Genomic DNA, 25,710 nt, shown 5'->3' on the forward strand with positions numbered 1-25,710 from the left:
CAAGAAGTGGCCATAGGTTTTTTAAAACTACAGCAATAGAGAACAAGTTTTGGCAGATTCTACCCCATGCTGGAAAGGTTTCAAGAACAGTAGTCCTGGCAACTATCAGATTCAGTTTACTTTCTGAGGACCAGTCCAGCTAAGCACTGTGGGGCTGATCACCAGTAGGCTGACCACTTAGTAATGAATCCTCTGGTCATGGAGACTCATGAAACAAAGAAAAATAAAAAATGGCCCTGAAGCTCCTCTTTCATTTCTGCACTGACAGTGCCAGACTGGGCAGAAGAGGGGACTAAGGGAAGGCTCTACTAATCATGCAAATTCTAGACCAAGTATTATATTATGCTAGATAAAATTAACGTTTCTAAACAATTCCTCATATACTGATGATACTTCTAGGGGAATTAAATCATACTAATTTTGATCCAGTTGTTATAAATAAAACTAAACAGCAAATGGAAGCTAAAAATAAATGTGATTTCTTTGGCAAAACAGAAGAGTTGGCAAAAATGGCTTTTATCATTTTTTCAAAGGCAACAAGAAACATGACTTCATGAGATTTGTGATCATCTGAAATTGCAATGCTCGTGATAAGCATTTACAAAACGATTGCTATGATAATAATGCAGTTTATGTGAAATCATCTCATGTAGAAGATGAAGAAATACAGAAATTTTACTTTAATACACAGCAGTTTTTAATGCAAAGATAGACATCAAGAAAGGTAGCAAAAAGCATATTGGCTCAAGAAAGAGTCCAGATACTTGAAGATGGAAAGTAACTTTAGAGGGGATGATGCTAATAGGACATGGAAGGTAAAGGGCATGAAAGGCATTAGCACTTGAGCTAAGCCAGGGATTCTGAGATTAGAAGTTCGGGAAAGAGAGCATGTCAGACATGGGAAAGAGTCAGTGCAAAGGCAGAGTTAAGAGATGGAGTGTCACATGCAAGCAACAGCAAGTAGGCCAGTATGGCTAGATTGTATTTAAGAGATGTTACAAAGAAATTACAAGACTTAACTGACAGATGAATCAAGTATGACATAAACAATGAAACCCTGGATGACTCTGTAAGGACAGTGGTTCAGACTATTATATGCAGCTGGATGGACAACTCACAGAATTGGTCCATAAACATATCTTGGTTAAATCCTAAGAACGAATAATAAAATGAAAAGGAGGCAAATAGCTCTATTATCTTTGGGATATTTTGTGGTGTTTTTAATAGCCCCAAGCATCTCTCTGAAACAAAGGTCCATCCTTTAGATATCACTATTAGTCTTGCAAAGCTGTGTAGCTAGCTGTAAATTCTCGAAGGCCAATCTTGAAAGGTACTGAGTCACCCAGAGAGCAATGGAAGCTGTGAGGGAAAATACAATGTATCCCAATGAAGAATAAATGGTACAGGAGCAGTTATATAAGGATGTTATCAGAGAAATGAACAGAAAAAGAGGTAACCAATCATATGTAATGGTAAGGAAATTTGAAGATCTTTCCTGCCTCTTAATGTAACCTGCTCTGAGCTTTGGCCCAGCCCACAACCTGAGTCATGTGGATCCGGTGATGGGAGGAGCTTGCTGAATGTGAGGCGAAACAGCTAGCTTGAGTGACAGAGGGAGTGATTTTGCCTAAGGGAGCTTGTCTGTGGGGAGGCCTGAGGAAGAGAAGGCTTAGGGATCTCCCAGTGCTCTCTGCATTGATAATGTGTAATAGATTTCTTTGTTACTATGATGGATTTGGCTTTCTGGTGTTTGAATAAATATGTCTTGGTTTCATCTTTGAGGAAGAGAGTTTATATTTTTGCGAATTTACCCTGCATATCCATAGCGGCTACTGTGGGTATCACATTGGGTATCATATAATAAGAGCAAATAATAATGGCTAAATTGTGTGGTCCAGTAGTAACCACTAAATGTCATGAAATCTTGAAAAAGGCACTCAGCACATCAGGTGCATTGGGATCATTTATAAGGGGATATGGAAAAGCATTACAAAGAATAAGAAATAGCTGAGTTGTAATCAGCAAAATTCAATGAATTACTAAGTATTAAGTGCCTTGTTTGTATCAGACAACTAGGCATTGGGGTATATACAAAGACAATAGAGTAACAGCCTTTGCCCTATTAGATAATAGATACACATACAAAAGAGATACAAGATAACAGGGAGGAAATGGAATTCGCTGGCAGCTGGGTCTTAAAGAAAACTAGGGATTATCGGCACAAGTGATGAGGCAGGACACTCTTGGGGAGGGAATGGAGAGTCCTAAATAACGGCATAGAAATAGAAGATTACGAATCATGTATGAAGAATAGAAAGCCAGTTTAGCTGCATTGTAGTGTGCATGAGAGTGAATAATATACAATAAAACTTGACAGGTGACAGGTTAGGAAAAGCATTGTTAAATGCCACAGAGTTTAAATTTGATCCTAAAGGTTACAGGGAGCCATAAGAATTTTTTAGTATGAAAAGGACATCATGATCAGACCTGCCCCTTAGAAAAATCACTTTGCCATCTGAGTCTACTGGATTGGGATGGGGAAGACTTGAGGCAAGTGGATCTTTTAGGATGTTGCAAAAGTATGGGGAGAAGTGATGAGAACCCTGAATTAGGACAGAAGCTATATAACTAGAGAGGTAACGGATGCAAGGGATAAGGTAGAAATAAATGGAAACTGATCAGGGCAAGTCAAAGCAGTTACTGACACTCAGTTGTGAATAGAAATATTGTAAGGAGGGTCAACTATGAAAAACTTAACTACTCTGATCAAGACAGAAATCCAAAGTACCCTTTAAAGAAAATGCTATCCATCTCCAGAGAGAAAAGTGATGAACTAAACTCTAGAGTGCAGACTGAGTCTTACTTTTTTAACTTTATTTTTCTTGTTTGTGTATATTTTAACATGGCTAATATAGAAATATTTTGGATGACTTCACATGTATAATTGATATATTGCTTGTCTTCCCAAAGGAGGAGGGGCAGGAGAGAATTTGGAACTTAAAATTTTTAAAAATGAATGTTAAAAAAAATTACATGTAATTAGGAAATATTTCACAAATCAAAAGCTATATCTATCAAAAAGAGAATTATTCACTCCTCTACATATCTACTTTTCCTCTTAGCCTAAATCAGCCAGTCTAAATAGAAAAAAAGACATTTTTTAAAAGAACATGATTTAAAAAAAAAACTAGTTATCAATTTGTTTAACAAGATGATTATTTTGAAGGAAATAAATCTTAGGTTTCAAATTTATATCTAAGGTAATTAAATCTATCTTCAAAAATTCTCATGTAAACATTCTACATGTGCACAGCATTTTCCCCCGTAGTGAAGACAGGCACATATATGGCAGAACCAGTGCAGTCTTAACAAAAGTCTTGCTGAGAGATACAAAACTATATATCTTCTACAAACATCTCCATTCATTTCTCTCAACCCTCTCCTCTGCCTCCCCCCCAAAAAAGAAAAAAGTAACAAGGGAAGAGTAAGTTCTGCTTTCTACACCTTTATAATATTCCTTCACAAATCTATCTTCTTTTTTCTATACTAAATAAGGAATGAAGAATTCTATTTTATTTTGCTGCTGTTTCTCAATTTTTTTCCTCTATGAAAGCACAGTATAGATTAAAGATAAGATTGGAGAGAAAAATAACAAATGATAAAGACTGGTCCATAATTAAATAAACCTAGTTAAAGAGACTTCAAGAACACTAAATACTTAGATTTTAGTCCTTTTTCCACTACTCCTCAATACAGCTAAGGCAACAAATGAACTCTTAAGGGAAAATACATCATAATATATACATACACACACTTATTTTTAGCCTCTGACACTGGGAGTATTGTAATGATCACAATAACAATGGTATAGTAAAACAGGAAAGAAAATAAAGCTATGAAACTGGAAATAAAAGGTAAAAGTCTTTTAGCTAGTTTGAAGAGTTTACTGAATTTCTTTCTTAAGAGACAAAGCTCTGGAAGAAACAGAAATAATTTCAACACTTTCTAGACACTCACAGCTTGATGAAACTCCTAAACAATAAAATGATTGCCTTATATTTATGAAGTGTTCCATAATATTTAAAGAGATTTCACATATAGTAGAGACAGTAACATATAGTGGACATAAAGCTGGCTGGTAAAACTTGGGTTCAAGATCCTCCTCTGACACATACATCAACCCATGAGTGATCCTGGGCAACTAAGTTTACTTAACTTCTCCGTGCTCTAGGAAACTTTCTAAGACTAATTTGTAGAAAGGGGCTGGGCTACATAAAAGTTTCCTCACCTGGGAGTTTCCTGCACTAATAAAATGACAATCCACTTTCTAGTCTTACTCTTTCACTTAGCTATCTCATTTCATTCTCACAGCAACTCTATGCAAAGAACAGGACAGGTTATTTTTGTCATTTCATAGAAGAGGAAACGTGGTTGGTGAGAAGAAAACATGCCAGTTACATCAAACTGAGATTCAACCTTAAGAATGAAATGAGATGAGAATAATAGAATATGAGAGCTAGAAAAGACTTTACAGATAATTGTATTTCCTTTTAATACATGAAAGAATGACTTAAAATGTTAAATTATATATTTTTCCCATTTTATAAATGCTAGTCTCTTTTGTGTGTGCTTCCTTCTGGTTTCCTTACACTTAAAAAACATTTAAATAACACATGATTTCATCAGTGTAGTTTCATTCCTTCCACCAAAGCAAATTGCAAACTCTGATTTGCCTTAATGAGCTACAGTGGCTAAAAACAAATTCAACACCCAGCTGCCATCTCTCTGGTGATGGACTTCTTCAACTTTAGTTCAGTTACTATCAGTAAACCAGCTATACAGTCACCACAATGATAGGTCTCTATGTGATAGGTCTTTCTAGCTTAGTTAAATAGGACCTGCCAGACTTTATGTGCTAGTGGAATAGTTTTCCAAGCGCCAGGGCTCACATTTCCACCCCAAGATGAAGCACATTAAGACTTCAGTGGAAGTTTTCTCACATTTCAAAATGATGAAATTTTCTTTAGAAATCAAACTTCATACATTATTACTGTTGCATACAGAGAAGCATAGTCTTAGTGTCTGGGACAATTTGTAAAGAAAGTCTATCTTACTACAGATACTAATCTTGCTGAAATGATATTCCAGAACAGACTTCAAGTTGTAATGTAGCAATTTGTTTGCAATTTACATTACAAATCTTATTTGATGAGTATAAACCGTAAGACTAAAAAAGTCAAGTAATTGGTGAGCAAATGACTTTCTTCATATTTTGAAATGTATTTTGAACATTTCAGCCACTTGCTGGCATAGAATTATAAACAACTGTATGGACTAAACGACTAAAATTCCACATATGCTAGCATCTATTACATAACAATATTAATAACAGCAAACTAAAATGCAATCACTGCACAATCCAAAGCAACAATTTTGTACAGAAAACAATAAAATAAAAACAAAAATAAAACTGTAACTATTTCCTAATGTAATAAATCAAAATACATAGATCTTATATATTCTGAATTTTATCATTTCAAGGATAATTATTCAACAGTAAATATAATAGTACTTCTTAGCTAAGTGATGAGTTATAAAACCTGCAATGTAATATAGGCACTTAAAACATCATAATTTAGTTTACTAACACTTAGTTTGTCAAAGAAAACATTACAAAGTCTGAGTTTATAATGTAGAAATGTTTATAGAACACCAAGAAATTCTATTAGTCAAATCACTTTTAATGCTACTCTTACTTCCTCTTTTAGAAACCATCAAGACCATTTCCTTTAACCACAATACCACATGTCTAGTACCTTCTAGTAATGTTTGACTTGCTATTTCTTCTGACTTCTAAAACTAATACCCAAATTTCTTATGAACACCTGTAAGATTTCACAGAAAATTCAATTCAAGAGAGTGAATACCATGGACATTAACATTACATCATCCCTAACCTACATAAATTTACTTCTAAGAAGGCATTTTTAATTCAAGTTCTATTTTGTTAAGGAAATGCTTATGAGAAATGTTAACAAAAGTCATGAAGAAAGATTTTATTGCTGGTTACTCATATTCACAGGAGTTAAACTTTTTTTGTAACATGCATCTTTTTAGCTATGTGTAGAGAAGTCTGTGGCCCTCTTCCAAGAATGTTTTAAGACAAGATTATAAGGTAAACTAATTCAACAGAAAGATGTAATTTTTTTCTCAAATTCACACACCTCCTGAAATCTACTGATGCACCTATAACTCTAACCCTAGTTAAGAACCTTTGACCCATCAAATTTTACAAGGCAACCAACTCTTATACACATGTTGAAGAATACTTGTGGATGTTCCAAAATAAGCAATTCTCACTAAAACACTGTTTTAAACAACCCCATTATGGAACGAATTGTAGAAAAACATCTTTTTAAATTAAAATTTAAACAGGTTAAAATGTTCATCTTAACGTTACTAATTCTTGAAAAAATGAACCTTACTTAGTATTTAAAATTAACAAATAATCTCGAGGCAAACTAATAAAAGTCTGGAAAACTACTATACATATAATTAAAATATTAGAAACTGAAATAGCTGATCCCTACACAGATTAATCTTCAAGCAATCTAAACTGGCAAACTTGACTTAAGTTTCCAAAAAGATGGAATTATTTTGGTTTGTTTCCCCTGGAATGTATAAGCATAATATTGTGGATTAAAACAAAAAGCTACCTGAAGCTTTAAAACTGTTTTTAATAAACTACAGGCCAATTTGCCATTCAAGGACTTTCTGAAGACATCAAAGCAATGGGTAGCAAACAGCTATTCAAAACATCAAAAAATATTTAGTAGTAATAATGGGTAATATAGTTGCAGACTTAGTTTCAGAGACACAGTGAACTTTTAACAGTGGCCTTTAAAACACGTACACATAAACCTAGGGTTCTCCAAATGTAAGTTGGAGGGGAAGGAAGGTGGCAGGAAAAGCAAGGTTAAGGCTGTTATTCCTGTTCTAGTGAGTCACAACTCCTAAGTATTAGGAGAAAATTAGTTCCACCCTCACTTCTCCCTCCTCCCTACCTTTAAAAAAATGCAATCTCTGTAAGATGTTAACACCCTCTCAAAAGGCTATTTCTTAGGAGAAACTGGCAGAGCGAGGATGGGTGAGGGTCATCCGGTGAGCCATTTCCTTTTCCATCCTTCTTCACTCCCACCCCCTCCTCAAATGCCAGGAACGACTGAACACTGGAGAGTCTTAGTGGGCTCCCCATGGGTCTTTCTGTCCCCCACCCCTTCCATTGCTCAGGTTGCCGCCGCAGTTCCAGGACAAGCAAGTTTCCCTATCTTCCCCAGCATCCCCACCCTCCAGCCCTTTCCTGTCGAGCTCATTCCCCAGTCCCGGTCACCCCGCCCCCACCGCTGCGCTGGGAAAGAGTAGCAGCTTGGGGGGGGGGAGGGGACGCCCCTTCCCGCAGCCCGATCCCGGCTCCCCAGGGCGAGCGGGGAAATGGCTTCTGGTGGCTTCCTCGGCCAGGCTTCAAGGGCCGGGGCCGGGAACGCGGCGGAGGTGAGCGTCCCGGACTCCGCAGTTAGGCCGCGCCGGGGCCCAACCCCGACTCCAGGCTGGGGCGGGGGGAGCGGAATGGGTTTTCTCCCCTTAGAAGCGTCCTTCAGGCCTCCCTCCCTCGTACCGCCCCCACCCTCCACCTCCCAGTCTTCCTGGGCCTCAGCCCGGCCCGGCCCGGCCCAGCCCTCCCCGAGCAGAGGCGGCGGCCGTGGCTGCCCCCGACGCTCTGAGCCGGCCTCCGCCGCCGCCGCCCGCAGCAGCCCCGGGGCCTCGGCGGTCCGTACCTTCTTGATGTTGTAGAGGCGGGTGAGCATGCCGATGCCGCGGTCGTTGAGGATGGTGAGCTTCTCCGCCAGCTTCTGCTGACTGGGCTGCAGCACCGAGCGCGACATGGTGGTGCCGCCGCCGACCCCGCTCCCCAGACAGCGGCCCGCGGCCTCCGCGCTCCCTCCCTCGCTCCGTGTCCTCCCGTTCGCTCGCTCTCGGCTTCCTCCCTTCCCCGCCCGCCCTCGGCCTCCGCCTCAGCAGAGCGCTCCCATGGCCCGCCCGCCCCAGCCCCGCCGGCCGGTGAGCTCGGGAGCCGCCGCCGCCGCGGCCGCTACTGCTGCTGTGGGAGCTGCTGCTGCTCTCGCCGCTGCTCCCACCGCCTCAGGGTCCCTTGCCCCGGCTGCTGTTCACCGGCTCCCGCTGCCTGCCCGCCTACCTTCCTGTCCGCCCGTCCTTCCGTCCCCACCCCCGGCTCTCCTTTCACCCCACCCCCCCAGCTCCAAGCCGTCTTCCCCGGCTCCTCCACTAGGTGTGGCGGCGGCAGTGGCAGCGGCAGCAGCGGCGGCCCCGCGTCTCCCGGCCGGCCCAAAACGAGGCAGCTTCTCGCCACCCCCCCACCCCCAGGCGCGCACGGGTCACCTGATCCATCTCCCCAGCGCCCCTCGGCGGCTGGAGGAAGAACTGCAAGAGCAGCAACACGGCTCCCACCCTCCTCAATTCTATAGGGGCGGAGGGCGGGAGAGTCTCGAGCCCTCCCTTGGAGGCTTGGCCCCATTCCTGCCCAGTATTGCCTAGCAGGGCGACTCCAGGACCCTTGGAGAAGAGCGGGACTCCAGGGGGTTATGGCAGTGCTAGGGTCAAATTCATTTCTCGTTCCCTCGTCTCCCGCCCCCTTTCGCGCTCCCCCAGAGTGGCAGAGAAAACTCGGCTCCCCGTGCCACCCGCTGTGAATCACCCGGGGCAGAAGCTCGGAGGCGGGGCGTTGTCCTCCAGTGTCTCTTCCCAGGGAGTGGGTTGGTCGTTCCCGGCACCTTCCCTCCACCCCTCTCACGCCCCCACCTTCACTCCCACTCCTCTAACTGCAGCTCGCGGCAGATGGTGTCCCTCCTCTAGAGGCTGGCATCTTCTTCTCACTGAACTCTTTCCCACCCCCCCGCCTCCCCAGTCTAAAGAGCGCCTGCCCCCACCGCCCCCCGCGCCAACCCCCAGATCTGCTTGAGAGATGGGGTCGAGACCTTGAATCTAGAACCCAAGCAGGAGAGAGTGAGGATGCTGACGTTCCCTTGGTCCCCTGATCCCATCCCCATCTCGAGCCCCCTTTTTTAGCAGCGAGCTGGGTTGGGGGTGTCTGAGAAGGCTCGCTAATTTCCCCGCTAGGTCAGTTTCAGCTCAGCTCTTCTGCTCGTTGCTCCCCCAGGTCAAGAAACTTAAACTCCTGCTCCAAGACTGGGCAGTGAGCAGAGAAAGGAGGGAGGGGCTGGCAGTCCAGCCTCCCGGAGCCCTGCTTACTGCCTTAATATTTCTGGACTTGTAGTCCTTCTGCTGTTTTAGTTCTAGTTAAGTTTGTCTTCCTGACAATATCCTGTCCAGGCCTTTTGCACTTAACAAATACAGTAAAGATCTTTAAAAAGATTTCTAGATTGATCGGAATTCCTGGGAAGACAGATCCTTCATTCCTTCAACAGTCATGATTTTTTAGAAAGAATTGCCGTGGCTAGAAAATGTTATCACCTGGTACCCAGATCTTACTGAGGGATGAGTTAATCCACACAGCTGACCTTCAGATAGCAAACATGCCCTTAAAGTTTGGTAGGCGCTTGGGCTTTACGGGAATGGCCTGAAATCCAAAGAAAACTCCAAGCCAAGAAGAATATGTATAGGGTTTTATTGGATGTGGAAGAAAAAGAATTCTATTGAAGTAGTTTTTCTTTCTTTTCTTTCCTAAGGCAAGCATATCCACCTGTTCCCCTTTTGAATCACCATTTGACTTTTCCACATTATATTGTTTTCTAAATTTTCCCAAAACAGTTCACTCTGGATGCAATGTGGAGAGAAAAATAAGACATCAGTATTTCAAACTCAATGTGAATAAAACAACGCATCTTTGTCCTCAATAGCATCCCTTCTTCAAATTTTCCTGTTTCTTTTGAGAGCAAAGACAGCTTTCCTGTGAGGCACATTTACAGTCTGAGTCTTCCTGGACTCCTCTCTCTCACCTTGAATATTTACTTGGTCGCCAAGTCTTCTTGATTTTACCTCTATAGATCTCAGATCCATTCCTTCTGTCACCTCTCTTCGTTCACACAGGCCACCATTCTAGGTAAGGCTCTTATAAAAATCCTCTTCCATTTCCCCACTATTGCAGTTGCCTTCTAATTGGTCTCCCTGTTTGTAGTCACTCCCTTCTCCCATTCATCTTCCACACAGCTGCCAACTTAATACAGTTACATGTATTATTACGTATTATATATTAACATTACACATTATTATATTATATATATTATATGTAATACATTAATTCCACATAGAAGGGGTTAGGGGCACAGTGGTGCCCCCAAGATCTGGAAAATCTGTGTAAAATTTTTTGACCCTCCCTTCATACCAGAGAAGAAGGCTGAAATAGTATAGTATTAAAAGATAAAATATGAGTTTTCATCTGGTGTTGTTTTTAAGTTTTTAGGGTAAGAAAAGTTGGTAAGAAAAAGTGGTATATTTATACGTTTTTGTACAAAATAAATGAATGCCAGTAGATTTTTAAAAATCTTATTATGTACTGCTGTGTGAAAGTCTGTATATTTCCCTTAAATATGCATTATTTTACTTGTGAGTTTTTTACTGAATTAATCTGAAATGTATGAGCCCCAGATTTGCTACGGAGTGAAGAAGTTATTTTTTTTATTTCTAATTTTGGAGATCATGCAGAAATCAGAACTCTTAGGATGGTTTGAGCTGAGGGGCGAGGAGTGGGGAAAGGATCGTCCCACATGCATGTATGTCTATTTGAGAAGCTTTTTTAAATGTAAAAGCTGTGCATTTCTGGGAATTTTTGTCCTTTTTTTCCCTTCAGTGAGCTTCTTTTATATATAGCAGACAATTTGAAAAAATACAAAAATGTTAAGTTCATTTTAAAAAAAACTACAGTATATCACTGGTACAATACACTAGAAAGACTTTGATAAAAAGGAACAATAATGAAAGGCCTCCATTTTAAATGTCATTTATATATGTACCTTGTAGATGAGAGCTATATACTTTTATATACTTTTTTAGATTAATAAATTATTGAACTACTAAAAAAAGTAAAATAGGTTGATATTATATAATACTATATATATACTTTATGCATTTCTGAGTTCCTAAACTTTTTCTGTGCTGTCTGCTGGCCTTCAGGTGATTTCTGCAGTTTCTGCAAAACTCTCAAAAAATTCCCATTTAATTTCTTTTATCAACCCTCAATATATCGAAACCTTGATGGAGAAAGTCAAAATGTGGAAAGGATAGCTGCATACCTAAAACAGTTTTGACTATCACAGTTCTAACTCACCTACTTCAGCTTTTCCCTGTTGTATCATGTCTTTAGAACTGGAAGAAACCTAGAGGTTATGTAATCATGTAATTAATTGTAAAGATGAAGAAATCGAGGCCTGGAGAGGTTAAGTGATTTGCCCACCATAATAGAATAGAATAGAATATAGTATAATATGATATAACATAACATAATATAATATAACATAGGTAATCGACAAAGCCAGGGTTGAAGCCCAGAGCCTACGTCCAAATCCTATATGCTTTCTATTGCCTTCTGCTACCTTTCTTTCCCTCTAGGACAACGGACAAACTTCTCAGCTTGCTATCTTAGCTTCTGTTTTTATTGCCCCAGTAAACTTAAAGCTCCTTAAGGACAAAAATTGTTTTTAGTTTTTTATCTTTGTATCTCCAGTGCTTTGCACATGGTAGGTGTTGAATAAATGTTTACTGAATTGAATTGAGGAGAAAGTTCACTTTTCTGCCCATTCCTTGACAGGAATGATTTTACCCATAGGAAGAGAATGTAAGAGATGACCTGTCTGGTATTATTTGAAAAGCATGGGAGAGATTGCCCTGTCCCCAAATGTAACCCCAATCTTTCTGTCACTACCCCTACAACTCTGTCATTACAGACATTCTTTTTGGTTAAGGCATTGCATCTCCAGGGTTGTGTTTGTTCTTCGCTGCAGAAGAAGACTGTGCTATCAGAGAAATGATGACATGACTTGCACTTGACTTTGTTTTGAGGGAGGGCTATGCAAGGTCATCAGCCTCACTTCTCCAAGTCTTATTAAAATGTGTCAGCTGAACCAAACTGGTTTCTGGTTAGAACCAAACAGAGCAGGTTAGAGACAGGAGAGTTGGGAATCAAAAAGAAGTTCAATTTCAAAGTGAGGGAAACAGCTTGCAAGCAGGAAGGCAGATTAGACACCTGTGCCAGGGCCCTGCCCCTAATGGAGAGGCCTGCTTCAGTGTGGTTAAATCTAGATTTATATACTTGTGGCTAGATAAAGAGTCAAACAGTATAATGTAGAAACAGTAGTGAGGCATACCAGCAACAGTAAGGCAAGGTTGTGTAGTGACAAAAAGTCAGTTCATATCTGGGCTCGTTGGTGCTTGCCACAGCTCAGGGACCATCAGTTCCAGAAGGTGAGCACAAAGGATTGTTGTTATGCCAAGCTCAGGACACAGCTTAGCTCTGGAAAACTATTAGAGTGTCTCCTAATAGTATCTTGACAAATGGATACACTCCTGATGAGGTAACATATTGAACAGTTATCAATCATAATATAATAATCATAATATCAGTAATCAACACATTGGGGGGATTAGTTTATAATATTGTTTTCTAACCTGACAGCCAAAAGGGAATGGAACAAAATACAATTTTGATAAGAAGGAGTAAAGAGGGAAAGGTTTGGAGTGTAGGCTACCTCCCAGAGATGGTGGAGATGATAAGGGCATCGGAGGGAGAGATTCTGAGCAGCATCTGGAGGGTCCAGGGAGAAAGAACAAGAAGGAACAAGAAGTTACAGAAGGGAACATTGGGAAGAGGCCAAAAATGAATTTCCCATACTTCACGGCTTTGCTTAGGGCCAGCACTACTGAGTACTTTCTAATTTTTTAAGGGGACCTACCACACACAGGAAACGACAAAAAAAGAAAAAGACAAGGTGTGAAAATTTGAATGCAACCATTTGTCTTCATTAAAGAAACATTGGTAGAGCATTGACTTCTTCCTTGATAGATTTGTGCCTTTGTATCTACTTGTTTGTGTTCAGAGGGCCCAAAACAGGTATCACAGGATCATGGGTGGTAGAACTGATAGCTCAGCGTCAAAAACCATCTAATCCATAGGTTCCCAAACTTATTTGACCTACCATGCCACTTAAAAAAATTATTCAGCACCCTCCTGGAAAGCTACTTTCTTTAATATATAATTTTTATATATAATTATAAATTATATAATTTTTTAAATGACAATTCTTAAATTTAATAATTTATTGTAAATTTGTGGGTCTTTTCCTACATTGAAATTTTGATGACACAATGTGTCACATAACTGTATAGCATCATATTGTGAACAAATCATTACATGCACATATTCCTGCCATTCATGCTGGACGTCCCAACAATATGTGACATGCTCACCTACCAACTTTCTTGTTAAGACGTGTTGGGCTGACTTGATCACTGCTCAGTTATAACTAGCATTTTGTGTGTTTATTTGGAAAATAATGCAATCACTATGGCTTTAACTCTGTCATACAACAGATGAAATATGCATAAATAGTTTTTCAAAATGTTCTTATCTTTTCATCTTATGCTTCCACCACCTCCTTATTTTTGTTCAATGTCCCGTAATTGAACCTGAAGCTATTACCACCCACCCACCCACAATGGTTTCAACATCCTCCAGGGGGTGGTATCACCCATTTTGATAGCCTATGAATTAATCTAACCTCATTTTACAGAAAAAGAAACTGAGACACAGGGAAGTTAATGTAGTGGTAATTTAAATGGGAAGATCTTTCCTATTCATTAATAGGCTCATGTGACTTGCCTGGATCACATGGAAGCCTGAGTCACATGAGTCTGAGTCACATGGAGCCTGTAGTAGGAGGAGTTTGCTGAATGGGTGGAACAGGAAAGGTGGACTGAGAAGAAGAGGAGCTAGTGAAGAACTGAGAGGAAATTGGTCAGAGTCTAGTCAGAGCTAGGAAAGATGAAGGCAAGCAGGCTGCTGGCTATTGTGAGTGAAAGAACTTGTTCGTGATTTTGTTTAAGGGAGCCTGCTTGTGATTTGTTTAATGGAGCTGGTTTGTGGGATGCCTAGCAAGGGGAAAGCTTAGGGATGGTGTTGTTCTCTACGTTGTTATTGTGTATAGATTTTGTTACTATGATGGATTTGGCTTTCTGGTGCCTGAATAAATGTTTTGGTTCAGTCTTCCATGTGGAGAGTCTGTCATATTTCATGATTCGGAATTGCGCTGGGATATTCATGGCCACTATTGGCTCTGTGAATATCACATTGGTGCTGTGGATATCGCATTGGCATTACAGTTAAGTGACTTGCCTAAGGTCACACAAATAGTCCCAGAGGTGAAATTTAAACTCAAGTCTTCAGAATCCAGAGAGAATAGTCTTATTACTGGATTTTTATTACAACCTATTTTTAGATGTATAAAGGAACCATCTACTAGAATGAAAGCTATTAGATCAAGATGAAATATTTGTAGTTTTTGTATTGGTTTACATTTTTTCCTCAGAAAGTAATATCATTAAAATACAAGACTTTGAGGCTCACCTACATGTGTAATGCAAAGTCCTCTGTTGGTCATTAATAATAATATTATCATGCACCTTGATTATAAAACAATTTTAGCAATTATGTGTCCTTTTATATTTCCCTTGGTTCAATATTATTTGATATCATACTGTGCAAGCTGACATAAAGTTTTTATGAAAAGCTGCTTATGTTGTGATGATTTTGCTGCAGCTGGATATTTGTATATAATAGTTTTCTGGGGAAAAAACACAAAAGGACCCTTAGGCCCTTAGGAAATACTTAGGAAACTAATTTTCTTTTCAAGAGCATCACAGGAATCCCTAGTTTCCCTTGCTATACCATGAATATTCCTGACAGCTCCTGTGGTGTTAAAGATTTTAAAATATCTCACTTCAGTTAAAAGAGTTCTGCTAATGTGTCCCAGGAATATATAGAGATAATTAAAATTATTATATGTCTTTAGAGAAAATGTGGGAAGCAGATGATAGCTCCATATTTACAACAGTCTTGGCAAGAGTTATCTGACTTGGATATCATATGTTTGGAATGTGATTTTATTTAATTTTTTTTTGTCAGGACCTGTGATTTCACTGGCATCAGGAACTAACCAATAAGGAAACTACCTCTAACAATGAATGAATGAATGAATGAATGAACACTGTGCTAAGTGCTAGGGATAAAATAAAAAATTAAAACAGTTCTTGTTCTCAAGGAGTTCATGTTCCAGAGAGAACCTTTAAAGGAGACTTCAGCTGCAAATCTGGTCTTTGGACTACAGCAGCATTGCATAACAGACGGTAATGCCTCTTCTTTAATGTCATTTCCACTTATAAAACCCTATCCATTTCTTATGTTGAACTTTTGACAGAGCCAAAGACTTTATTATTGAGAATTTTGTTTTCTGGGTCTTCAGTAGCTAAGACTTCTGAGCAAGCAAGGGCTACAGCTTCTGCAGAAGCAGTAGCCAAGTCACATCTTCTTAAGAGTTACTGCTAAAAAATGAATGTGTGGACTGGGCTGGAAAAAAAAAGGAGGCATTGCTCTTCCCAAGGCCTAGGGAACAAAGAGTTTAAGTAATTTTCTAAAGGCATGTATGTCAGAGATGGCACTTGAAGCCAGATCTTCCAGATTTGTAGACCAGCTTGCTATCCACTACACCAGACCACGCCAATTAGAACAATTTTTATGTAAAGTACTGCCCATTTCCTGTGTGAATATTTTATCTCCTGAAAGGGTTATAAAAAGGACACCAATGCAAGAAACACAGAGAAGAGCAGCTTGAGGAGTTCTTAGGACCTGAGAAGAAAGCAGCAAGCACTTCAGATAAAAATACTGAGGACAGGGAATGAAAGCGTGCCCCTCAAATGCAAATGACTCATTATAGAGATGACTGGAAGGCATTACTTCCCAGCCACTGATTTGAGTATCTCTATTTTTAGGACTTTGGAGTGTATTATTGGACTTTTAAAACTCTTTCTAATCTGTTATTTTCCTAAATTTCCAGTTTACTTACCTTTTACTATTATCCATAAACCCTACAATCCAGCCATACCGGCATACTTACTTCTTTTTGACTACAACACTCCATCTTCTGTCTCTGAGACTTTTCACTATCTATCCCCCAAACAAGAAATGCTAATTTTCCTCACTTCCACCTCTTAGTTTTCTTATCTTCCTTCAAAAATCAGTTCAAATCCGATCTTCTGCCAGAGACCTTTTCCAGTACTTCCTACTACTAACACCTTCTCCTTTCAGATTACAGTCTATTTTATTTGTATCTTTTTTGTACATAGCTATTTATATTTCATCTTCTTCTTTAGAATATGAGCCTTCTGAGTTAAAGGACTGCATGTCTACCTATATCTGAATCCTTAATGCTTATCATATTGCCTAACTCATAGTGAACACAGTAAATGATGGTTGAATGTTTAAATAACCAATTCTTCATTAAAGAACTATTTGGGGAATGTGCAACTATTGCATGATAACTACTATATTTGACAGGAATATAGATTTGGGTTTTCTTCATCTACATTAGAGATGTCATTACATACAAGGCGGCTCTGATTTGAGACATTTGAAGCCAGATCAGAAGATCATAAGCTGAGAAGTCATCTTGAAAAGAGAGAAGCTGACAAGAGAAGTTGCTTACAGCAGTTGTGACCTCAAAAAAAGAATATAGAAATTGATGGAGTTGGCAGGAGCTGAGAAACTGACAGATAGGGACTAGTGTTGAAATTGACAACTGATTTGATTGGAAAGTTCTGCTGTTTGAAAGAGCTGATTAAGTATAAAGAAGGAATTCTCTGCTGTGGGTAAAGACCTGGTTTGGGAGTGGGGGAAGGCTACCTTGTTTTCTAGCATCACCTACATCTTGAGAGAGAATATGCCTCCAAAGCTTTGCCTACTTTGTCCTTTATTTTGCAGACCTTATGTTTAAAGGAAACTGATTTTCATTAAAAGAATGTCAATCAGCTTCAGTGCTTAACCAAGAAAGAAGGTCTGGAAAGCTCTGCAAGCCATAGGTGTAGGGTTGTTCTTAGGCAAAAGAGCTCAGTACTGCTTCAATGACCTGAGAGTAGCAGAAAAGTTACTTTATCTAGCAGGAGAATGGAATGGTCTTGATCAGTAGGTGTTGACTGTTTCATAAGGAAACTGCACAATGAATTTGTTCAACATAAAAGTTTCCCTGTCCGTGTCTCACTGCCAGATTTCTACAAGTTTGTGTATACTCTCCCCCCACAAACACTGTGTGCATTGATGTGACAGTGTGACCCAGGTTTATGGGCAGACTATTATGTTTTGATTATTCTTGCCTTTGCCTTTTCATTTAGTAAATATAATTCATGTTTCAGAGTTAATAGTGTTGTAACTTATTTATGTAAATGAGAAGTACATTGATGGGAAGCTCAGGAACTATGTTGTAGGTATAAAATATATTCCCCAAATATCAGCAGGGAAAGTGAGTTGTAGCTGCATAACCTTCCCTCAAGGAACCAAATGACTTTACTGCTTGGGGTGAGTAAAGAAGTATTCCCATCCCAGGAAGAGAGAATCTGGAGAGAGCTGGAGAAGTGGAGGAGGAGGGTCTCAGTACCATGCCTTTTATGTCCACTATACTTATAAGAGCTTCCCATTTTTAAGGAAATAGTATATGAAAATCCAGCTTTTAAAACAAATTGGGGGGAGTCAAGTCAGCAAGCATTTATTAAGCACCAACTATGTGCCAGGTACTTTGCAAAGTGCTAGGGATACAAAGAAAGACCAAAAAAGGAGTTTCTGTTCTGCATAATTACTGTCTTTTGAAAAAGATTTAATCTTAAAATTCCCTTAAATAATCAGCTAATCAAGGATATTTATTTATATGCAGATTATTCATAAATACATTTGTTGAATGAAGCTAGACATTTAGGTTAATACTTTAAGGATCTGCAATTTCATGTGTGGAGACTCTATCATAACCCTTCAATAACTTTTAACTTAGTAGATGATCTTTGAGAACTGCTGTGACCAGAAAAACCTGTGGCCAACCTTGTGATGAATTTCCCCAAACTTAGCTAGATTTATCCTTAACAACAAACATGTATCTCACTACCATATTCAAAAACTTTCCAGTTTGATAGCAACTACCAAAGCTTGAGCTACCCTGACAGCTTGAGGAAATCCAAGGTCACCTCTATGCAAGAATGAGATATCAGACTAAGACTTTGGTGAGGAATACCCATATTATAATAATGAAATCACTTGTAGTAAAAATCTTGAAAACATTTAATTGACATTTTCAGATTATTTTAATGTTAATCCCAAAGTACTCTATGTCATTGCCCAGGCAGCTGGTTACAGAAGTCTTTCCCAAAGTGTGAAGTGAAAGACAACAGCTTCCTATTTATTATGTCCTGGGGTGTGCCTGTTTGATCATTAAGGTCAAATTCTAGTGTTTAAGATCCACAAATCAATGGAATTTCCCAACTCTAAAACCAGTGCCAGTCTTCAAAAATGACACTTGTTCATGATGGCATGGGAGTGGGGAAAATGGCAAATTTGAAGTTACAGCAATAGTATATGTTTATATTTTTATATCAGTACAATGTATGGGGTTGTTCATGTCTGTGGGCTATGTATGTATGATATTTGATCTCACTTTACAACTTTGTGGTTGCATTTTCAGCACTTCAGAGACCTTTCTTCCTTAGATATTTTCCTATAATTGGGAGATAGTGTCACTAAAGTGCTAAACTATCCAAACTGCAAAGTATGTTCTTGATCTGAGACTTAGCTTACAATTGTGAATTTTCCAGGACACAGTTATAAAAAGAACACTATTTTAACCACTAGGTTCAATTTAATGGAAGGAAGCATGGAAAAGTGGATAGAATGCTGACTTGGGAGTCAGAAAGATGTGGGTTTAGAGCCCATTTCAGACATTTACCATGGTGTAAACTTAGGCATGTCACGTAAACTCATGGGGCCCTATTTTCTGCATCTGTAAATTGAAAGGGGTTGTACTCAAAGGTCTCTGATATATTTCTCACTAATCCTTAGTTTAGTAATTTATTCCAATACTGATTTTTTAATACCAATATTAATTAATCCCCTCTATCTTACTTAGCATCTTAGCTTAGGATCAGAAACCCTTTCCAGCAAATGTACATGATTCTTCATATCAAAAGTCAATACTTTTTAAAGTGAAGGAGTAAAGGAAAGTCAATACCTTTCAGAAGCTTTGTGTTTTCTATTATACTGTCCTCTAATCGCAGGTAAGGATTAAGAGAGAAAGAAGAAATCTATTTAAGACTCTTCTATTCTAAATGTAAATCTCCAGTTATAGGTTTTCTCCTCCCAGAAGGAAGGAGCGAGCCTTTTGAAAGCACCTGTTATGTTCTAGGCCCTGCTATGCCATTTACAAATATTATTTCATTTGATCATCACAACAACCCTGTGAGTGGTCCCTATTTTACAGTTAAGGAAACAGAGACAAAGAGGTTAAAGTAACTTAATTCCTTAAGTATGAAACTTAAGAACCTTACTTAAATAGCCCAGGGTCCAGGGCAGAATTTAAACTCAAGTCTTTTGTAAACTCCAGGTCCGGCTATTATCATGTGAGATAACATATGTGAAAAGTACTTAGCATGTTGCCTTGCACATGGTAGATGCTATATAAATGCTTATTACTTATCCCCAGTCCACTGTGACACCTAGCAAAAGGAGATAATTTGTTACTTTTTTTCTTAAAGCAAGTAAAACACTTGTTTTTCCATCATATTTCTGAGAGCTACTGAGTGTGACTTGAAATTTTTAATAGCAATACCCTTCATCCTTAAAGAAGTAATATGACCCTGACTTGAAATCAGGGCTCAAATGCAGCCTCAAACACTTACTAGCGCTAGGATGCTGGGTAAATCAACATCTTTAAGCCTCAGTTTCCTTATCTTCAAAATAGAGACAATGATAGCACTTTCCTGATGGTGTTGTAAGAATCAAGTGAGAAAATGTATGTAATGTATCCGGTAAAACATTATAAAAATATAAGCTATTATTATCATGGAGTGAAAGAAACACAAAGGAATTGTAGCAATCACAGAAATACTCAATTTTATTCTCTTACACCAAAAAAAAAAAAAAGTAGAGTAACATGGAGATCTAATCCACTAACAACATCTAAAAAAAAATACATTTTTAGAAAAAGAAATAGAGCAACAAAGAAGGAAATAAACATTTTTCGCAATAGTAGCTGAAGTAGAGAGATTACAATATGATGTAGATGAAATTAAGATAAACCTAAATGTAATGCAGGATGCCTCTCAGTCAAAGGGGTAGACGCCATAAGTGGAACTGATCTGGAAAGTCCAAAAAGAAAGCAAAGAAAAATTGATTACAATCTTGATATTGAACATTCCCAAACACATCTAACTAGAATCTTTTTTATGAGCTGTTAGGGTTTTGGTTACGCAGTTTACATTTTATTTGTTTTTGCTCTGTACCATCTAGAGGCAAATTTGTCTTTTCCTCTAAAGTTCTTAAAATAAACTCAGTTTTCTCTGTGGGAAAATTCTAACTTAATGAAGAATTTAATTTTATGATTAGTTTTAATTTTCTCAGCTCCCTACATGCTACTAGGAATGCATATGCTGGGGGTTTAGGCTTTTGGGGTTGGTTTTTTGGTAATTCAATTTTATGCTTATTTTTCTACTTATGTAGTATTATTGAAATGACTACTGGTGCATGCAAATATTGGTTTGATCTTTAAAATGGTTTTGATTTTAATTCCTTTATATATATAGGTTGTCCCAAAAGTCTTAGTGTAATTATAAGTTTTAATAGCTTATATATAAAAGTATATATGTATATATGAACATATATATTAATATATATTCATATATTTATGGAATTGAAACATAATCATTAATAAACTAAACAGTAGATTAGAATATAGGCTAGCTTTTTCAGCAGTTTATGGCTGATAAATGAGACATGACATTTAACCTCTACCACAAACAAAATCAAGTGTATGTGACAGAAAACACTCTCTGCATACAAGGATACTTCCTGTGGTGATTATTAAACATACCAAGAGAATATAAACTGGTAAGGATTCAGGAAGATGAGCAGTTGGAAGTATTTTTGGTAATGGAATCTCCTCAACTGACTCTTTCCCCTACCTAGCCCCTCCATATCCCTCCCCCACTGAAGACAGTTAGTTACCCTATGTGAATCAACCACAAGCATACTGGACCAGCAGGGAAAGAGACATCACTCATGCTTACAGGAAATAGTTGTGGAGAGGAGAACTGGAAAGAAAATGGACCACATTTTCATTGATATAGATAATGAATTCCCAGTTGAGAAATTCCCTCTACCAATACAGATAAGCTGCTGTTCTGCAAACTCTAGTCCTGGAGAGTTATGCTGAGAGATTGAGTGATTCCTTAGGTTTACACAGTTAGTATATATCAGAGTTTGAAAGGAGATCCTTCCTGAGTCTCAGGCTAGTACTCCATCCACTATGCCAGTAGTTCTCAGAGTATAGTTAGATGACTCCTGGGGTATCCCCAAACCTTTTCAGAGGGGAGGTCCACTAGATCAAAACTATTTAAATAATAATACAAAAATGTTTTAATTTCTAACATAATAAATATCAATAGCTTACTCACATAAATCAGAGTTGTAGTAGAGATCCTTAATAATTTTTTAAAATATAAAGGTGGGGGATATAAATCCAAGATGGAGGAGAAAAGTCAGTAAGTTGTTGGAGCTCTTTCCAGTTTCCCTCAAAACAACATTAAATCAAGCCTCTAAACAAATTCTGGAGTGCCAGAACCTATAAAAAGATGGAGTGAAACAATTCTCCAGCCCAAGATAACTTAGAAGGTCTTCAGAATCTTCCTAAGGCAATTCAAATGGAAGCTGGGGTGTCTAAGGGGAGATTCTTAGCCACAGCACAGATCAACTGAGGCCTCACAATCCTGACTCAGCAGGCCAGTGGCACAGCAGGCTGTGAGACCTCCAGCCCCACCACAGTAGGCAAACTGCCAACCCTGGAATCCTGGCCACAACAAAAGTGACAAAGCTGGAGGCCCTGGTATAGAAAGCCAGTTACTAGGCCCTTGGTCCCCAGCTTAAGACGCTTGGAACAATGCCCCCTGGACCCTGAGAGCAGAGCTCAACTTTAAAAGTCACAAAATAGGCTAGAAAACAAACAAACAAACAAAAAGCCCTGACCATAGAAAGCTACTATAATGACTGAGAAGATCAAAACACAACCTCAGAAATGGACAATGTCAACATGTCTACATGCAAAGAAGCCTCAAAAGGAATATGAATTGGTCTGAAGCCCAAAAGTTCTCTTGGAAGAACTCAAAAAGGATTTTAAAAACCAAATAAGAGAGGTAGAAGAAAAATTATGAAAAGAAATGAGAGCTATGCCAAAGAATCATGAAAAAAAAGAGTCAGCAGCATGGAAAAAGAAGCACAAAAATTAGCTAAAGAAAACAACTCCTTAAAAAATAAAATTGACCAAATTGGAAAAAAAAAATCCACTGAAATATTCAGAAGTTGTTTTCACAACTTCTTAAAAAGTAGAATTGGACAAGTGGAAAAGGAGATACAAAAGCTAACTGGAGAAAATAATTCCTTAAAAATTAGAACTGACCGAGTGAAAAATGACTCACTGATTTTTTTCTTAGATCTGTTCTGCACTTGTTCTGATGTGTTTTCTAGATCTTTGAGAAGGAGTTGTTTTGGAGGATCTAGGCTATAACCTTTTCTGTTACTCTGCCATCTTAGCTCTGCTTTTCAAGCATGCTACAAAATAAAGACAAGCCAAAATAAAAAAATATAAAGAATATATAGGGGTGCTAAGACCAAAAAGTATGAGAACTGCTGATCTAGCCCATCTTAGCTCTAACAGTAGCTTAATTTATATATGTGTTCTGTATGTGTGTGTGTTTATGTATATATATGTGTATATATATATATATGTATGTATGTATGTATATTGGGAGACAGAGAAGAGAAGAGATATGTATCACCCTATAATCTAGTCACATTGGGTCCCTTTGGTTCTAAGATTTGCCACAAGACCCAACTAGGAGCTGATCAGCTCTGCAAGGTCTACAGTCTTTATACTCAAGAATAAACAAACTTCTCTACTGCACTTTTCCTAATGCATCATTCCTGGGTAAAGAACACTCTCATACAATTTTTAATGAATAGGCAAAAAAAAAAAAGTAAGCCATATAAGAATGTACATCCAGTATTGTACAACTTCTTTGTTGTCTAGAAGTTATAATTATGGATTCACTCTCTCTATGGCTATGCCCCATATCCCCATTCAAAAACATTTTCTGTCTTCAAGGGGATGGCAACCCTTCAAATATGGAGTACCAAGGCATCCACCTATTTTTTATGCTTTGAGTTTGGGGGAAGCTCTCATGGCAACTCTCACAAGGTGAGTTCAATATTGGGTACTGATATGAGAAAGCATTAAGGGAGAGGATGATGGTGGCAACAGCAATTTGCCCTCATGTTAATAAAAAATAGGTTTGCATGCCATCTTCTGCAGTCATGTTATCAGTTAGCACATGCTAACCCTTATAATACACAATGATAAATATGCAGATATTTGGAAAGTCTAGTTTCATGTTATTGTTTTGTCTACATGGGATAACAGTGAAATTGGCACTTAAAATATCAATTTTTCCATGAACATTGCCAGAAGTCTGTTTTTTTGTTATTTGTAATACGGTAGAAAATCTGACCTGGATCAAAAATAAATCTGTATGGTTAGCAACAACGGCCTGAACCAAATTAGAACTACATGGTTTGAACTGGTTGCTTCTTTCAGACCAGTAATTTCAAACTCAAATAGAAAGACCCCTAAAATATGCACAAGGATCTCTGTGGGTCCCATATTGACTTTTAAAACTGCATATTAACATTGTCTTTGTTCCATTGTGTTTTAATTTATGTTGTTAAATATTTCTCAATTCCATTTTAATCTAGTTCAGGCAGCACTTGAGAGTGTTTCATTGTGCCTCTAGTGAGCTGCATTTCTACACTTCTGTGATTGGCTGTACTCTCTGTACCATCTACCTTTCCACCGATGGCCTAGTCAGTACCAAAAGATCCTGCCTTGAGCTTACCCTGCTTTTGTTCTCCTTCTACCCCCTTTCCTCACCTTTCTCTTGTTTTGAGAATCACTATTACTATTGCTACTGGAAGAGGTATGAAAATCTACTGACCTATGGCTCCACTCACAGTCCTTCTGACTGCTGACCAAAACACCCTTGCGTGATCACACCTCCCTATATGTGTTCTATACCTCTAGTTCTTTGAAGGCAGAAACTGTCTCACTTTTTTATTTGTATCCCCAGCGCCCACCTTAATGTCTGGCACAAAGCAGACACTAAATAAGTGCTTGTTGACTGACTGATACTGACTGACTAATTGATCCTATATGCAAAGAGAATTTTTCTTTTATCTTCTGTATTCTTGACAAAAGATAGCACTGTTTAGAGGAAAGAACATTGAACTAGAAGTTTATAGACATTCTAGTCCTATCTCTGCCATTAACTGGCTATAGGATCTGTCAAGATATTAGGAGACATCCTGTTTTTCAGAGCTAAGGCACAGCAAACAAGCTGTGGATGATCTCACCATTGATATAAGTATTGAAATCTCCCCCACACCGCCTTGGGTCCGCCACCACTCTCCACTAGGGGCAGGACTCTAGCATATGTGTTCTTGCTTGCAAGCCCTTTCCCTCCCTTTGAAATTAAACTTATGTTTGATTCCTGACTCTCCTGTCTCTGGCCTACTCTGTTTGGCTTCAGCCATGCACAAGTTAGAGGCTGGTTCAGTTCAGTTGGCAGATCATATACAAATTAATTAACCTATTTGTGCTTCATTTAAAAAAAACCCAACAGACTTGCTTTGTAATTTTATTAGAAAAAAATCTACCAAAACAAAAAGTATCTCTTCTCTCCCAGCTGTCAAATTGCAATGAGAAAAGGTCACTGAGTCCTTTCAGAAAAGGAAGGTATTTCCTTGTGGAACTGAAACCTCATAACCCTGTTCAACAGAGCTGCTAAGAAGCTGCCAGGTCTATTTGGATGCAACCAGGGGCTATCCATTCTGCTACTGGATTTATTTATAAACTAAGGGATTTGGACTATATATTTAAGGTTCCTTCTAGCTCCACAATTCTTTCTAGATTTGAGCTGGAAGTGAATCCATTTTTTAATTCTATTGTTTCTGAAATGCCAGGTAAACATCTTTTTTTTTGTGATTTAATTCCCTCATCTTCCCCAGAGGTTCCCAAACTTATTTGACCTATTGTCCCCTTTTCAAAGAAAAAAAAGATTACCAGTGCCACCCTGGAAATCTACTTTCTTTAACCCTTTACAGTTTTTTTAAAATTTGCATAATTTCAAAAAATATATATTTTTTAAAAAAGATGCATCTTAAATGTAATAATTTATTGTAAATTTTTTGAGGAGTTTCCTGCATTGAAATTTTGATGATGCAATATTTCATCATGTAACTGTATCATAATATAAACAAGTCATTACAAACAC

At 38.5% G+C, this 25,710-nt stretch overlaps 1 protein-coding gene across 2 annotated transcripts in view; it reads right to left on the reverse strand.

The window, feature by feature from the left end:
• NCKAP1 (NCK associated protein 1) overlaps nucleotides 1-8,705 on the reverse strand; it is a 117,269-nt gene extending 108,564 nt beyond the window's left edge. Inside the window, exon 1 of one of the 2 annotated variants that reach the window (XM_072612581.1) lies at nucleotides 8,458-8,705. In XM_072612581.1, coding sequence (XP_072468682.1) covers nucleotides 8,458-8,466 — 9 coding nt within the window. In that variant the 5' untranslated portion in view covers nucleotides 8,467-8,705. Of the gene's footprint in view, nucleotides 1-7,835; nucleotides 8,397-8,457 lie in introns of those variants that run through there. The other variant, XM_072612580.1, reaches the window with a different exon arrangement.
• Nucleotides 8,706-25,710: the final 17,005 nt, after the last annotated feature.

The sequence above is a fragment of the Notamacropus eugenii genome, chromosome 5 (assembly GCF_028372415.1).
Source record: "Notamacropus eugenii isolate mMacEug1 chromosome 5, mMacEug1.pri_v2, whole genome shotgun sequence".
Lineage (NCBI taxonomy): Eukaryota > Metazoa > Chordata > Mammalia > Diprotodontia > Macropodidae > Notamacropus > Notamacropus eugenii.